Source organism: Protobothrops mucrosquamatus, unplaced genomic scaffold (assembly GCF_001527695.2).
Source record: "Protobothrops mucrosquamatus isolate PMUCROS unplaced genomic scaffold, P.Mucros_1.0 scaffold804, whole genome shotgun sequence".
In the NCBI taxonomy this organism is placed as follows: Eukaryota; Metazoa; Chordata; class Lepidosauria; order Squamata; family Viperidae; genus Protobothrops; species Protobothrops mucrosquamatus.
The window spans coordinates 112,678-127,508 of record NW_015387070.1 but is presented as its reverse complement, the minus strand read 5'-3'; the positions used below and the strand labels follow the sequence as shown (position 1 = coordinate 127,508).

At 38.1% G+C, this 14,831-nt stretch overlaps 1 protein-coding gene across 1 annotated transcript in view; it reads right to left on the bottom strand.

Moving 5' to 3' along the window:
• TTN (titin) overlaps positions 1-14,831 on the bottom strand; it is a gene marked incomplete in the record, with an annotated part of 304,338 nt that overhangs the window by 260,242 nt on the left and 29,265 nt on the right. The window contains 10 exon segments of the mRNA XM_015818849.1: positions 2,204-2,464; positions 4,491-4,751; positions 4,849-5,112; positions 6,217-6,489; positions 6,598-6,864; positions 9,113-9,394; positions 9,498-11,188; positions 12,097-12,265; positions 12,373-12,537; positions 12,642-12,865. Of these exon segments, the coding sequence (XP_015674335.1) occupies positions 2,204-2,464; positions 4,491-4,751; positions 4,849-5,112; positions 6,217-6,489; positions 6,598-6,864; positions 9,113-9,394; positions 9,498-11,188; positions 12,097-12,265; positions 12,373-12,537; positions 12,642-12,865 (3,857 nt within the window).

The following is a 14,831-nucleotide window of genomic DNA, read 5'->3' as shown; positions in this document are numbered from 1 at the left end:
GCAGAGAAAGGACTTTTAGTCATTATGGCGCATTAGAGATCTGCAGAAATACCTACCAGGAGGAAATGTTTGTTCTATTACAACAAATGCAAATGATATTAACTTCAAACCATAAGGAAATTAAAAATGAATTTGAAAATTTAAATGAATGCATTTTTAATGTAACATCACAACAATCAAATGATCAGAAAATAAAGAGAGAGAGAGAGATCATGTAAAGCAGACAACTGAATATAAGTTAGTGGAGACTCAAGTGGAGAAGGACTTACAAGAAACATTGAACATTGAAAAGATAACTCTAAGATCACAAAGTAAATTTGAGGATAAGGAAAAATATTTGACAAAATGGATTGCTGAGCCATTGAGAGTACCACAAGAAATGGGGAGACAAGGGATGATGAGAAAAATCTTCAATGAATATGAAGGGGCAAAATCTTTTTACAAAGACATGATGTTTGATTTGCCTACTATATCCACAACAACATTTATAAGATTATGGAAAGACTCTTTGATGCAACAGAATATACTGATTGGGAGAAATGCTTGGCAAAAGAAGAGGGCTAAAGTGAGATTTGAGGAATTAGATGATGAGGTGTATCAGAGGGAATATTTAAAAATTAAACACTTGTTTGAATATGGATGAAGAAATTGAAAGATTTTAGTTTAAGAGGGATGAACTCTCTAAGCAAGATAGTATATTTTTTTACTTTTTTTCTTTTCTTTTTCGGTATGAGAACTATAAAAATGTGTGGGATGATTAACATAAAGGAAATGTTTTAAATATTTAAATGTAATTGATTTTAAGAAAATTCCAATGGATAACTGAAAATGGGAAAAATGTTTTGAATAGAGTTAAAAGATTAGATGATTGGATTTATTAAATGGAACATTTAAAGATTAAACATAGGTTTAATTATGGGTAAAAAGAACAGAAAGAATTTGGAAATAAGTGTATACTAATTCAAGAGAGATACATATTTTAAATAGTATATTATTTTCTTTTTTTCTTCTCTTTTTTCTCTTTTTTTTCTTTTTCTCTTTTTCTTTTTCTCTCTCATGTCTTTTCTTTTTCTATGTCTTTTTCTTATTTTTTAAGATATGAAAATAAATTTAAATACTTTAAGGTAATTAATTCTGGGAAAATTTTAACCAGTAGAAATATTTTGAACATTGTAGGGAAAATAAATTTAAATAAGAATTGTAAACAGGATTTGTAATGAGGCAACCAAGATTATTAGATAGAAAAGAAGCATGATATTGATGAGATTATTATTGGTAGAAATCTTAGAAAAATATTTATATTTAATTGTTACCTATCAAATTAATAAGAATTGTATTGATTTAGGTTGAAAAGAGAATATTATTGGAAGAAGAGAAAATCAAGCAAAGTTATAATGTGGATTTTGGAATATAGAAATTAACCGTTAGTGGTTACTTTGCAAATATAAACCCAGACAACACACTGTTTACCAAATATCAAGATGTTTATATTAAAAAAATCAATAAAATATATATTTTTTTTAAAAAAAGATTCTTATCTAATCATGTTTTGCTAAGTGTCAGAGAGAATTTAGCTAAATCCAAGCCTAGCAGTCTAATTAAACTATGCATAATTGGGGGGCTAAGATGTACCACTAAAGCTTAGCCCATGAAAAGCTATGAGGTAAAAAGAGAGTAACAGCTTTCTCTCACTTGCTCATAGAAACTGCTCTGCTCAGTTTTTGGTGATTATCTTCTTCCTTCTCATTCTTTCCCTCACACAGGCTATTTCATTCTTCAGAAGAGAATTTGGGTGGGCCTTAGGGAGATTGGAATAGGGTGGTCACCTTTTACTACCCCCACCTAACCCCCACTCAACACTTCTTAAAATCCATTTTGTGTTACACTCTTATTCTTCTTTCTATGCAGTGAATGAAACTTATATCTCATACTTCTTTGTCTAATACTGCCTTTTATCTGCTTCACAATGGAACATTTGAAAAATCCCATTCCACTTAGGAACTAAAGATGGAACTAAAAATGTTAGATTTTGACATTAAAAATACCGAATATACCTATACATATCCACTCAAAAATAAATCCACTGTGTCCAGAGATATATCTATTTAGAACCACAGTCTCAAATTCCAAGGAAAAAAAAATCAAGAATCAAGTAAGACTACAAATACATGATACCTGAGATGACATTTCCTTAATTACTTACTTTCAACCTTCAGCTTAGCTGATGTTTTTGAAGATGCCACTCGGAAGGTATATTCCGCAACATCGTCCAATTTGCTGATTGGAATAATAAGTCTCCGCTTCAACCCATCAGATTCACTTTTGCAACGATCTGTCATAGTAAGCGGCTTTCCATCTTTCAGCCATTGGCCTACAGATTCAGGATTGGCTACTTCACATTCAAAAACAGCTTTCTGGGATTCAGCTACTGTGAGATCAGTAAGGGGCTTTGAAATGGCACCACCTGTGAAAGAAAGGCAAAAGGAAACAGTTTATCTGCAGAATAGGTCTTCAGTTTAACTCCACTTACATTTTATTTTTATTTATTAATTTGATTTTTATAGCCCCCCCATCTCAGCAAACGACTCTGTGCGGTTCACAGTTTAGAAACATATACTACAATTAAAATCTTAAAAACATTTTAAAACAATAAAAACAGTAAAAATTGTTAAAACACAAAAACCATTAAAACATCTAGTTCAAGTACATGCAAGCAAGACATCTGTCCTGTTAACAAGACAGCCAGGGAGGCCTTGGAGCATGTAACGCACCAAACTCAGGAGCATAGCCAGCTCTTTAAACAATACAGAAGGCTAACAGGGTTGAGGCCATTCTAATCTCCAAAGGAAGGATGTTCCACGGAGCAGAGGGCTGCTACAGGAAAAGCTTCTAGCCCCTGTCAGCTGACATTATTTGGGTGATGGGATCTGCAACATGCCCATACTATTTGATCTAATTGGATGGGCAGAAACTCTTCAAAAAAGACGATCCCTCAGGTACCCTCTCAAGCCACGTGGTAACTCTTTTTCATGTGGTAATTCCTATCCATAAAAGCAGTAACATTCTGTTATTATACTTGGGCTTAAACCTACTCTTAGATATAGCTGCCTTCTCAGATGTCTGATATGAAATGGCAAAAAAGGTTAATTTTCAGTTTTATTGCTTGAGAAGATTTTTCTATCTAGGTGCTAAAATTACTTAGGTGACCTTAGATACTGTGTGGAGCTATCGTTGCTGGAATGCATAGGGCTGGCTCTATTCGTAAATAAAAATGGCCTTCTAAGATGTACTCCACAGCTCTGCAACATACTCTCTAACTGACCTGTGGAAAGGTGGTAATAAAGAAGGAAAATGAAATGTTAATGGAACCGCACTACACTTGGCTGGATTTGGAGAGTTGCACAATCAGCAGCTTTCAAAGGCCTTGGATACTGCCCCTAAAGACCTGCAAAAGTTTTTCCAGACTTGCAGTGTTTAATGTATAAACTGGATTATTAAATTTAATATTATTAAATGGATGGTTGGCAAGTAATCCTATTGCTTATATTTCATTTTACTTAAAAATAATACTAACCTAAAGGGATCATTTTTGGTTTTGGTATTCATGTTGCAATATAGCCAAGGCACACCACTCAAAAGTAGGGTGCAACCTTCACCCCCACAAAATTGTGCATCCCTAACTATGGTAGCCACGTAATGATTTCCTCCCCAATGTTCCCAGGGGACATGCTAGAAAATGAAAACTAAGTAAAAAAAGGGGAAGTGATAAATTCAAACATTGAAAATTAAAAGTCATATTAAAAGCTATTGTCTTCTATTAACTACCTGCAATTGTCCAAAAGGTACCTGGCTCTTTCAGTGAATTTGGAAGATTCTGGAAGATTGCTTCCATTAGGAATGTTAAGGAATATTCTGACATTTTGTCCCCTAAATTCACCCTGAATTTTTGTATTACAAATTTCAACTTGTAACAATGAAATGAATTGCAAGTGCCTTAACAAATGATTAGGCATGTTGTAAACCTCCCAGAGTCGCTTCAAAGTGAGATGGGCATCAAACAAATTTAATAGATATAAAGAAAGAAAGAAAGAAAGAAAGAAAGAAAGAAAGAAAGAAAGAAAGAAAGAAAGAAAGAAAGAAAGAAAGAAAGAAAGAAAGAAAGAAAGAAAGAAATAGATGATAGATAGACGGGCTGATACAGTAGATAGAAACAGATAGATAGATAAAATTTAAAAAAGAGAATCAAAAGATTCTATGCATGAGGGTGGAGGTTCATTCTCTGAGCTTGTGGGTTACTTTCCGGATGTTTCATTACCAGGCTAATCATTACCAGGTAACATCTTCAGTGAAATTCTCCTGAAAATGTTACCTAGCCTGGTAACGAAATGTTCTGGAAATCAATCCAGAAGCTCAGAGAATGAACCTTCACCCTCATCCTATGCCTGAGCTATAGATATTCACCACTATCACAAACATTCCATGCAACTAACCTGCTACCACCAGTGTCCCAGAGGTCTTCTTTTCTCCAGCGTAAAATGTGTATTCTCCTTCATCATCTTTCATCATGTTGATTACTGTCAGCTTATATATTGTGCCATGTGCCTCTATCTTGTACTTGGGGCTGGCTTTGATTTCTTGGTCCTTAAAATGCCACAGCACATCAATTCCAGCATGGGACAGCTCAACTTCAAAGGTGACATTCTGGGTTTCAGTACAGGTGATATCATGAAGACCTTTAATAATCTTAATTTCTGTTTAAAATAAATAAATAAGGGAGTTAACAGTATTGAATTCCTATTATCACATATTTGCAGGAACAGAATGGCTGCACGTTTGAAGAATACCTACTTTCAATTATGAGATTACAGCTGGTTTCAACTTTGCCAACAGCTAATTTACACTGTCCTTCATCTGATGCATATGTCCTGGTAAAGACAAGTCGTTGCTTCATGCCCTTGGAGACTGCTTGTACACGGTCATCGGGCTTTATTTGTTCATCATTTATATACCATTTGGAGGAAGATACATCAGGGACTGAAATTTTGCTCTCAAGGATGGCTTTTGTGCCTTCAATAGCATGGACATCTTTCAGAGGAACAATTATCTCCACACCTGCAAATAGCATAAGATAGCCATCATAAAAGGGTTACATTTCAAGCATTCCAGATTTAAGATACTTCCTCAGGGTCATATTAATATGTTTTCTTCTTGCTGTTTAGCTGGGAGGAAAGTATATTGATATAAACTGCCCCCACAGCCTATCTTTACAGTGCCTCATCAGCGGAACTGAGAGATCTATACTTTCATAAAACAAACTCATAGATGTGTCTTCTGGAGGTAATTTGTATACTGTAATCCAGGCAATTTTCAGGTGGCATCATCTATGAAAATGGGAAACAGAAGATTGATATACCTATGCTACCCTCCCAGCCTTACCTCTGCAAAATTCTGCCTGAGGGACTGGAGTAGCTGATTGGTCTCAGTGCAATTGTATTTTTAGATCATTATTTCCTATCCTCCTCTGAAAGTAATTTATCTCCCAAATCAGTTTTGATTAAGCTAAAAAAACAAAACAAAAAAACCCTCTTCTCTCTCTTATCTCTTCTATCTCCTACCCCCCTCCCATTCCACATTTGTTTTTGTGGGGGCAAGTGTCCACATCTTATATATTTCCTTTATAATTTCTCCAGCATGGATGTCTATGAATACACAAGCAAACAAGATACACAAACACCAAATAGCAGGATTCCTGACCAGCAAGTCTCCTGGAAATTCAATAGTCCAATGAGGAAAAAAAGTCCAAGTGTTCCTATAGCCAAAACCAACATGGAGGCACAGTGCTCTGCAGCCAGAAGGGAAGAGGACATATCCATAACAGACTTGCTAGGGCAACTAAACAGATGATGTCCCTGACTATATCTTCCCTGTCTTATCCCAGAGGTTCCCTAGATTGTCTTTATGGGAAGTTTCACGTGGGACAATTCTTGGCGGCAGATTGGGTATGAGGTGAAAGTGATGCCATGAGAACATACCTCATAAAAAACTAATAAAATACCTCCATGCTGCAGCAACAAGAAAATACACCTTGACTTAGGTTTCTTTCCTTTTCCCCCTAATTTCCTTTGATCTCTGTTATTTAGTACTTATTACTTCATTTTTGTCTCAATATTGCCTAGGAAATGGTTACAAGATTCCCAAGGAAACTTTCAAACTTACTAGAGACAGATACATGGCCAGATGTTACAAGAAGCAGACTAGGGATGTTAAAGGAGTATTCTCCTCTGTCTTCTTTGGTAGCGTCTTCAACTAGGAGCATATGGGATTGCTTATCTATGACAATGTGGATACGATCACTTGATTGAATTTCAGCGCCATCCTTCATCCAGACGCCTTCAACATTTTCCTGGGAGAGCTTCACTTCATGTTGTATAATATCACCTTCGCAGACTTTCTGATCAGATAGACCTTGAAGGATATTCACAGGTCGTGCTAAGGTATATATATATATATAAAAAAACACAACACAGTTATTCATGATGAGAAATGGTGAGTATAAAATATTCATAAGTCAGGATCAGTTGTTGTGGATGGACTTACGTTTCATCTTCAGTTTACAGGAGGTCTTTTTCCCTTCTGCCACAAAGCTATACTCTCCTTGATCTTCTTTAGCAACATCTTTAATGGTAAGGATCTGACGACCCCGGCGCGAGGCTATTACATATTTATTATTGGGTGTCAGCTCAATGCCGTTATGATACCACTTTCCTTCCATATCTTCAGGGGAAATTTCGCATTCTAGTTCCCCTGAGAAGGTTTCTGGAACTTCGATATCCTCCAATTCTTTTATAAATTCAACCACAGCACCTGCATCCAAATATAGACATTTCAGTTAATGTTATGAAAATCCCCCAACTGGATTAAACATTTGCTCCACTTTAAAGTGTTTTCAATAACTAACAAAGAAAGCAGGTAACGTTAGATGGTATAATACATGTCAGAATAAAACCATTTCTAGCAACATTTTGTTTTATCCGAAAACCATCTTAATTTACACATAATTTTCACCAAAAAGCCTGGTTTCACAATTGTTTTTTATATAAAATGTTATTGATTTTCTAATATTTGCAAATCATAAGTGCTTAATAAACAACATGTTGTGTGGGTTCATGTTTTACTTAACAATACATATTAAAATTATTCTGTATCTTCATTTTCTTTGTTTTTCAATATCACTCTTAATTTCTGCACATTCTGGCATTTTCTTAATCCTCTCTTCTTCAAGTGATGTTTCTTCACTTTTCAAACACTAAACAAATACAATTCTTTCTACTATTAATACATATAACTTACATACAACATTAAATATATATTCCTTCTTCATCATATTTTTCTAATATTGTATATACTAACATTGCTTCTAAATTATATCTTTTCTATCCAATTCATAATTCAATTTTATTTGCAATTACGGTCACCTTATTAGACCAATACCCCGTTTTCCCAGCTCTTGTTTCCATTTTGTTTTCCCTTCAGTGTTCAAAATATCTTTATACATTATGATTTTCTCAACAGTGGTTACACTGAGGTGAGTAAAAGCTTCCCTTATTAAAAACCATCCTGGTATTTTCATGTTTCCCATCACATAAAAAAAATACATCATTTGTTACTCGTATTTAGCATGTTGTAAAAGGAACCAAAGAAAGCTTGTTTGAACATCCCATTTATCACCATTCAGGATACATGCAAAAGTATAATTTTTTTTAGTGAGGACACAGTCATATGGTGTAATTTTTTTAAACTATGGTCCTGGGTCTTATGCACAATTTCAAAATGTGCATCTGATTACTTTGTTAAATATCTAGATTTCAAGGGCCTCTGCAAAACTTTCAAGGCTGGAACTATTGTATCTGCAGCACTGACTGCTATAGCCAGAGGTGATTTATCCAAGGAGAACCTGCCAGTAGAAGCTGCAAGGGACCCAATTCCATGATGTGAGGGGGAATGATGCCAAAGCATTGCCTTTTTTATCATGGATTCAGTGATGTGAAACAGCCTTCCGCTAGAAGCTAGACTGAACCTTCAGAGATGGCCTGTTGTTGTTTTTTTGTTTACTTTTTATTAAATTGTTTTATTAAATTAAGATGTTATTGGGAGTGTGATTTATTTATTTTTATTGTGGATGCTTTTTGTAAATTGCATCGTAAGCCATCCTGAATCTGGATAACTAGATGGTATACCAATTTAACAACAACAATAGAAGACAAACCGATTCCATCGCACAATAATCATTGCATCATCTTCATCATCATCATCATCATATTACAGGAAGTTACAACTGGTCACTTAGTGAGTTGAGTTACGACTGGTCACTTAGTGACTGTTTGAAGTTGAGGCTTACCTGGGAAAAGGGAATTATGAACTGGTTTAGAAATTCTCCCAGGTGGGCTACACCCCGTGGCCATATGACTCTACTTCAGGATCTCTGCAATACATCTGCATTAGTGGCTGTTTGCAGAATCCAGTGGTCATGTGACCATGTTTTTTAACAGTTTTGCCCAAAACCAGAAGTTGTTTTCAGCAAAAAACACTTTTTAACGAACAATAGGTTCTAATAAAGGAGAATATTTGTAGCTCAGGGTGGACATGAGGGGTCCTTGGTGCTCTCTGAGCTTGCTTGTTTTCTTGCAGATGTTTCATTACCCAAACTAGGTAACATCACTGATGGATGTTACCTAGTTTGGGTAATGAAACATCTGCAAGGAAACAAGCAAGCTCAGAGAACAATAGGTTAATTTAAAGACTATGGTATTCGTTTAAATTATCGCCGAATTCATTTGTTTGCTTAACAACTGCCTCAAAAAAGGTCATAAAATTGGGTCATGTGATTGAACTATTTCACAACTTTCATGACATCAAACGTAATGGGCAGGCTTCATTACAGTCAAGGACTACCTGTATTATGCTCAACAATGACTGGCTATTCAGAGAAGCTCAGAATGATAGGTTGTAAACTCTACATAGAAAAGCTCCTATTGAACAGCACAGCTGATGTTTCATTTCTATACAAAGAGATATTGAAAAAAGTATACATTAAAGCAGTTTCTCTCCTCACCTTCTACGATTAGTTTAGCTGTTGTTTTTACAGATTCATCTTCTACAAGGGCACAGCTGTAGTCGTCTTCATCAAACTTGTCGATCATTAGTATAGAAAGGAAATGACCCTTCCTATCAGAATGTGTTCGGTATTTGTCTCCAGAACATATCTCTATCCCATCCTTGTACCATTGCACTTTAACAAAGGGCTCAGACGTTTCACATTCAAAGGTTGCCATTGAATCTTTCTCCTTGGCGGTGACATCTTGTAACTCCTGGATGAATGTTATATGCTGTTTGGCTGCCAAAACAACAGAAAGATATTGAAGAGGGTGGAAAGTTTGAGCATGATGACATGAAAGCCAAGATAGTACTTGAAACAGAAACAGAGGTGTATACCTTACCTTGTACTAATAAGAAAGCATGACTGGAGGTTTCACCAGCTACGTTCACAGCTTTCACCATTATGCTGGCAGAATCTTCTGCTGTTACATCTCTGATGACCAACTCACAAACGTTATCTTCTGGCCAGTACCAATAGATGCGATCTGACCTTTCAATCTGCACACCATTTTTGAACCACTGGCATTCTGGATCTGGTTTGCCTACTACTCGAACACGGAACTGGGCATCCCTTCCTTCACTAATCGTCTGGCTTTGTATGCGCTCAAATATCTTGGGAGCCTCCATGCTTGGACTAAGTTGAACTTTCTCTGGCTTGATGGTTGGAATAGTGATTTTGCCCTCAGCTTCTAGGGCTTTCCTTTCTTCTTCTGTTAACTCCTTGGTCCAATGAAGAAGTTCTTCTTTTGTCTTCTTAAGCAAATCTTCGTATGATTCATCCTTCTTACGAGACTTAAGCTCCACAGCAGTGATAGCTTCATAGTAGCCCTCCTCAGTTCTACGCTTGAATTTACTGCGGAGTTCTTCAGATTCTTCAGATATTTTCTCATGGCTGACCTTTTCTGCCTTTTTGAGTTTCACCACTTCTTTGGTAGTTGCCTCAACTGGTTTGTCAATCTTTTGGACTTCAAACAAAAGTTTGCCAGTCTCTGTTGTTGGAGCTTCATGCCTAGGCTCAGGTGCTCGACGAAGTACTGATCTAAAATCTTCCCTCTGTTGGATTTCAATCTTCACTGAATGTTCAACTGAACCTTCAGGGTTTTCTGCAGATATTTTCACTTCACCTGTATCGTATGTTTTGCAGTCCACAATGTCCAGGTAGTAAATTCCATCATAGCGAAGTCTGAACCTTTTACTTTTACGAACAAGTTGTCCGTTGAGGTACCAATTGACTTTCGGTTGTGGGTAACCAGTCACCCTACAGCGGAATCGTGCAATTTCACCTTCAAGGACTCTTGCAGGTTCAGGAAACAAAACTATGTCTGGCTTTTGTTTCACTTTTTCATCTTCTACAATGCCAGTAATGGCCCCTTCATGTGCCATTCTTTCTAACTCTTCAATGCGCTGAAGTCCCTTCCTGCCTTCTGGCAGCTGAGATTCTTCAACCAGGCTTTTCTCGTCTTTAACGATGAGAGTTGCTGACGTATGGTCTGTGCCGTATTTATTCGTAGCTCTGCAAGTAATCACACCACTGTCTCTAGGATAGGAAATATCGTAGTCAAGACTGCAATATCCAAATTCATTAATCATCCGAAGTCTGTTGGCTGCCTCCAAAGGCTTGCCATCATGTAGCCACTCTACTCTCATGGTTGGATCACCAATAGGTGTGAGTCTACAGTCAAAATGGGCTGGCCCAAAGCGTTTGAGCCTTAAGGAAGTGAGCTTTTTCTTGAAAAATGGCTTCTGTTGTTTTTCTTTATCGTAAAGGTCTCCTTCCTCCCATTGTTCTTGACCATATCGCAAATGGAGAGGTTCTAATTCTGGTGCTGCGATTTCTTTCGCTCTGTATGTCCCTCTGGGGATGATTAGCCTTCTTTCTGGTTCGGGCTCAGCAAACTCAACTTCCACATTCACTTTACATCGTGTAGTGTCACGTCCGGCTTTATTAATGGCAGTAGCAGTATACCATGCAGCATCATGTCTGACAGTGGACTCAATCTTCAAGGCAGCCTCGCCTTTTGTTCCCTCAATTCTGAAAATCAGAACGGGGAGAGTAAGTACATGATTTTAACAGAACTTTTCAACCAATTGAATTGTTTATGAATGATGTTCATGAATGGGATTTACAGCACCCTTCTGTCTTCAAGCATTTGGGGAGTACAGAATTTAGAGCAATGTAGGTAGTCCTCAACTTAAAACTGCAACTGGGACCAGTATTTCTGTCACTAAGTGACGCAGTCATAAAGCAGGGTATGCGAGGGTGCATGAGAGGCACAGTGCAGGTTGGGGAAGGTGTGCAGGGATATGCATAGGTGCCATATGGGTCAGGTAGTGCACAACTGGCCTATGAAGCATGAATAGGGGCTAGGAAGAGTGTGAATGTGGAAGAGACTTATCCCAGTGACTTATGATGTTCCCTGCCAGCTTCTCCTTTGACTTTCTGCGGAAGCTGGCATGGAAGATTGCAAATGGCAGCCATGGGGCATGTAGCAACTAATCATAAATGCCATCAGGTTGTCATGCACCCAGATCACAACGACATGACAACGGGGCTGCTGGGATTCCAAAATTCCAAAAACTAGTGATAACCACTATTCATTCAGTGCCATTGTAACCTTGAATGGTTTCTGAATGAATGGCCGTAAGCCGAGGACTATTTTTATGCTTGCTGGGTTGATAAAAAGAGCTGTAGTCCCAGCATAACTAGATTATATCAAGTTGAGAAAGCTGTTCAAAATATCACCGAATTCTGAATGAATCACTCAGCCAGAAGGAGATATAGGATATTATTACTTTAGTCTTCTTGAAAAATATTCTGAGCACCCTTTAATTTTCTCCCTGCTAATTTTCTGCAATGGTGGGGAGTATGCATGAGTGAGCACACAGCTTTGACTGCATTACAAGTGGAACACTTCTATTCATTCTATTTATAAGGCTTACTTTATATTGGGATATTTATGGGGTACAATGATGTCACTGTTCTTTAGCCACACAATGTCAGGATTAGGGTTTCCCCGGGCTTTCACATTCATTTCCAGTTTATCTCCTTCCTTGACACTCGTATTCTTCAGTTTTTCTATGAACAGCGGTCTTATCAAATGTTCCTTAGCTATGATAGACAAAAAAAAAACCACCAAGTTGTCAGAGGAATACAGTCAGGTAACAAAATTATAACCAGAAACATCTACCCATTCCCTAAGCTAATAGACTAAATACCTTCCACTGTCAAGGTCATTGAAATGGATCCTTTTCCTGCTCTGTTTTGAGCAATTACAACCCATTCCCCTGAATCAGAAGGCATTGCTGGAACAATAATCATGGACTGTGTGCCATCTTCCTTAATCACAATTTTGTGGGTATAATCATTAAGAACTTGCTGACCTGTGGATACAAATACAGGTATTGTTTCAGACTGAGCATTAACTTCCTTTAAGTGAATCTTGAGTTTTACAGAAGATGACATGATAAGTAGAAAGCTTTCATACCGTTGTGAAACCAGTATGTCTCTGGCATTGGTCGACCCACAACTTTGAGGTCAAATCTTGCTGTCTGTCCCTCTGCACATTTAAATGAAGTTGGCTTCAGCACAAATACTGGCTTGTACAATCTTTCCAGCTGTCCTTCATCTGTCTCATCCAGCCTGCGTGCAGGAGAGCGTGAAGGCGAACTACGCGCAGGAGAACGGCTTGGGGATCGAGGAGAAAGAGATCTGAAAAGGTAATATGTTAACATGTACAGTTACATGTATCAGGTAATAACAGAATAACAGAGTTGGAAGGGACCTTGGAGGTCTTCTAGTCCAACCCCATGCTCAGGCAGGAAACCTTATAACCATTTCAGACAAATCGCTGTCCAGTCTCTTCTTAAAAACCTCCAGTATTGGAGCACTCACAACTTCTGGAGGCAGATTGTTCCACTGATTAATTGTTCTAACTGTCAGGAAATTTCTCCTTAGTTCTAGGTTGCTTCTCTCCTTGATTAGTTTCTATCCATTGCTTCTTGTCCTGCCTTCAGGTGCTTTGGAGAATAGCTTGACTCTCTATTCCAGCGGTTCTCAACCTGTGGGTCGTGACCCCTTTGGGGGTCGAACGACCCTTTCACAGGGGTCGCCTAAGACCATTGGAAAACACATATTTCCGATGGTCTTAGGAACCGAGACACCGCTCCTCTATCCATCTCCACATGGCTTCGAGCTGGGGGCCGTTGCAGCGCTGGATTCATTTCCGTCGAGCATCTCCTAAGGGAGGCTGCGCTGCTTCGCGTCCCTTTCCACGGAGGAGGCTGAACTAAGCTCTGCCGGCACTGTCACTCTCTTGGCTCTCTTTCTCTCTCCCTCTCTCTCTCCCTCTCCCCGCCTGGGCGCTTCTCCAACCAGGCTGGGTGGAGCCGGCGGAGCGGCCTTCCTGCCCCCCACTCCCCGGCCAGTTGGAGCCTGGCAGTCCATCGACCTTCAGAAGTGAGGCGAGGACAGGTGAGGCCTGCTGAGCCCTGGGTGCAGTGGGTGAGTGGGCAGCGTCAGTGCGCGCTTGGAGAGCCCTTAGGGTTGGGGGTCACCACAACATGAGGAACTGTATTAAACTGTATTAAAGGATCACGGCATTAGGAAGGTTGAAAACCACTGCTCTATTCTTTATGACAACCCCTGAGATATTGGAACACTACTATCATCTCACCCCTAGTTCTTCTTTTTATTAAACTAGACATAACCAATTCCAGCAACTGTTCTTTATATGTTTTAGCCTCCAATCCCCTAATCATCTTTGTTGCTCTTCTCTGCACTCTTTCTAGAGTCTCAACATCTTTTTTACATCGTGGCGACCAAAACTGGATGCAGTATTCTAAGTGTGGTCTTACCAAGGTGTTATAAAAGGTAATATCTGATTATTCACTAGAGTAGGTTCTATTATTCTAAATATGGTACACAAAGTCTGTGAGGTTAGGGCTTTTTACCACTCAGTAAATATTTATGTATCCAGTAAGGAATCCCTATGCAGCATATGATATCGATATAATTAAAACATAGCTACCAATATCTCTGCAAATGCCTTGAATCATGCAAAACAAATTGTGCTAACCTTTGCCTTTTCTTCTGTTTTTATCTAAATAAGTGCCATTCACTTGTCTAAATAAACAAGGATTAGGGAATTCAGTGTTTCTCAACCTTGGCAACTTTACCATGTGTGGACTTCAACTCCCAAAATTCTCCAGCTAGCAACACTAGCTGGAGAATTCTGGGAGTTGAAGTCCACACATCATAAAGTTGCCAAGGTTGAGAAACACTGGAATAGATATTATATGTAGGCGGGATTAGGTGAATGGCTACTCAAGGAAACATACATACAGAGAAGGGAAATGCTGAAGGATATGAAAAGGATTTAGGACGGCTTTGGTTAGAGGCTCTTATTATCATGCTTCTAGAACCATCCTGTACCACACAAGAGAATATCTCAAATGTAATATAAAAGAAAAGAAAATATTGAAATGCAATTTCAGGAATTGCATATTTTTGTGCAAAACTTTATGAGACTATGAACACAGCCATTTTGAAGGAGGATATGTTGGTTATTATGCTTGGATGAATTCCTTCCTCAATATATTGCAAATTAGGAAATTTTGATCAGCAAAAGGTTTATGGTGCATATAAATTTCACCCCACTCAGTTAACATCTGTAATT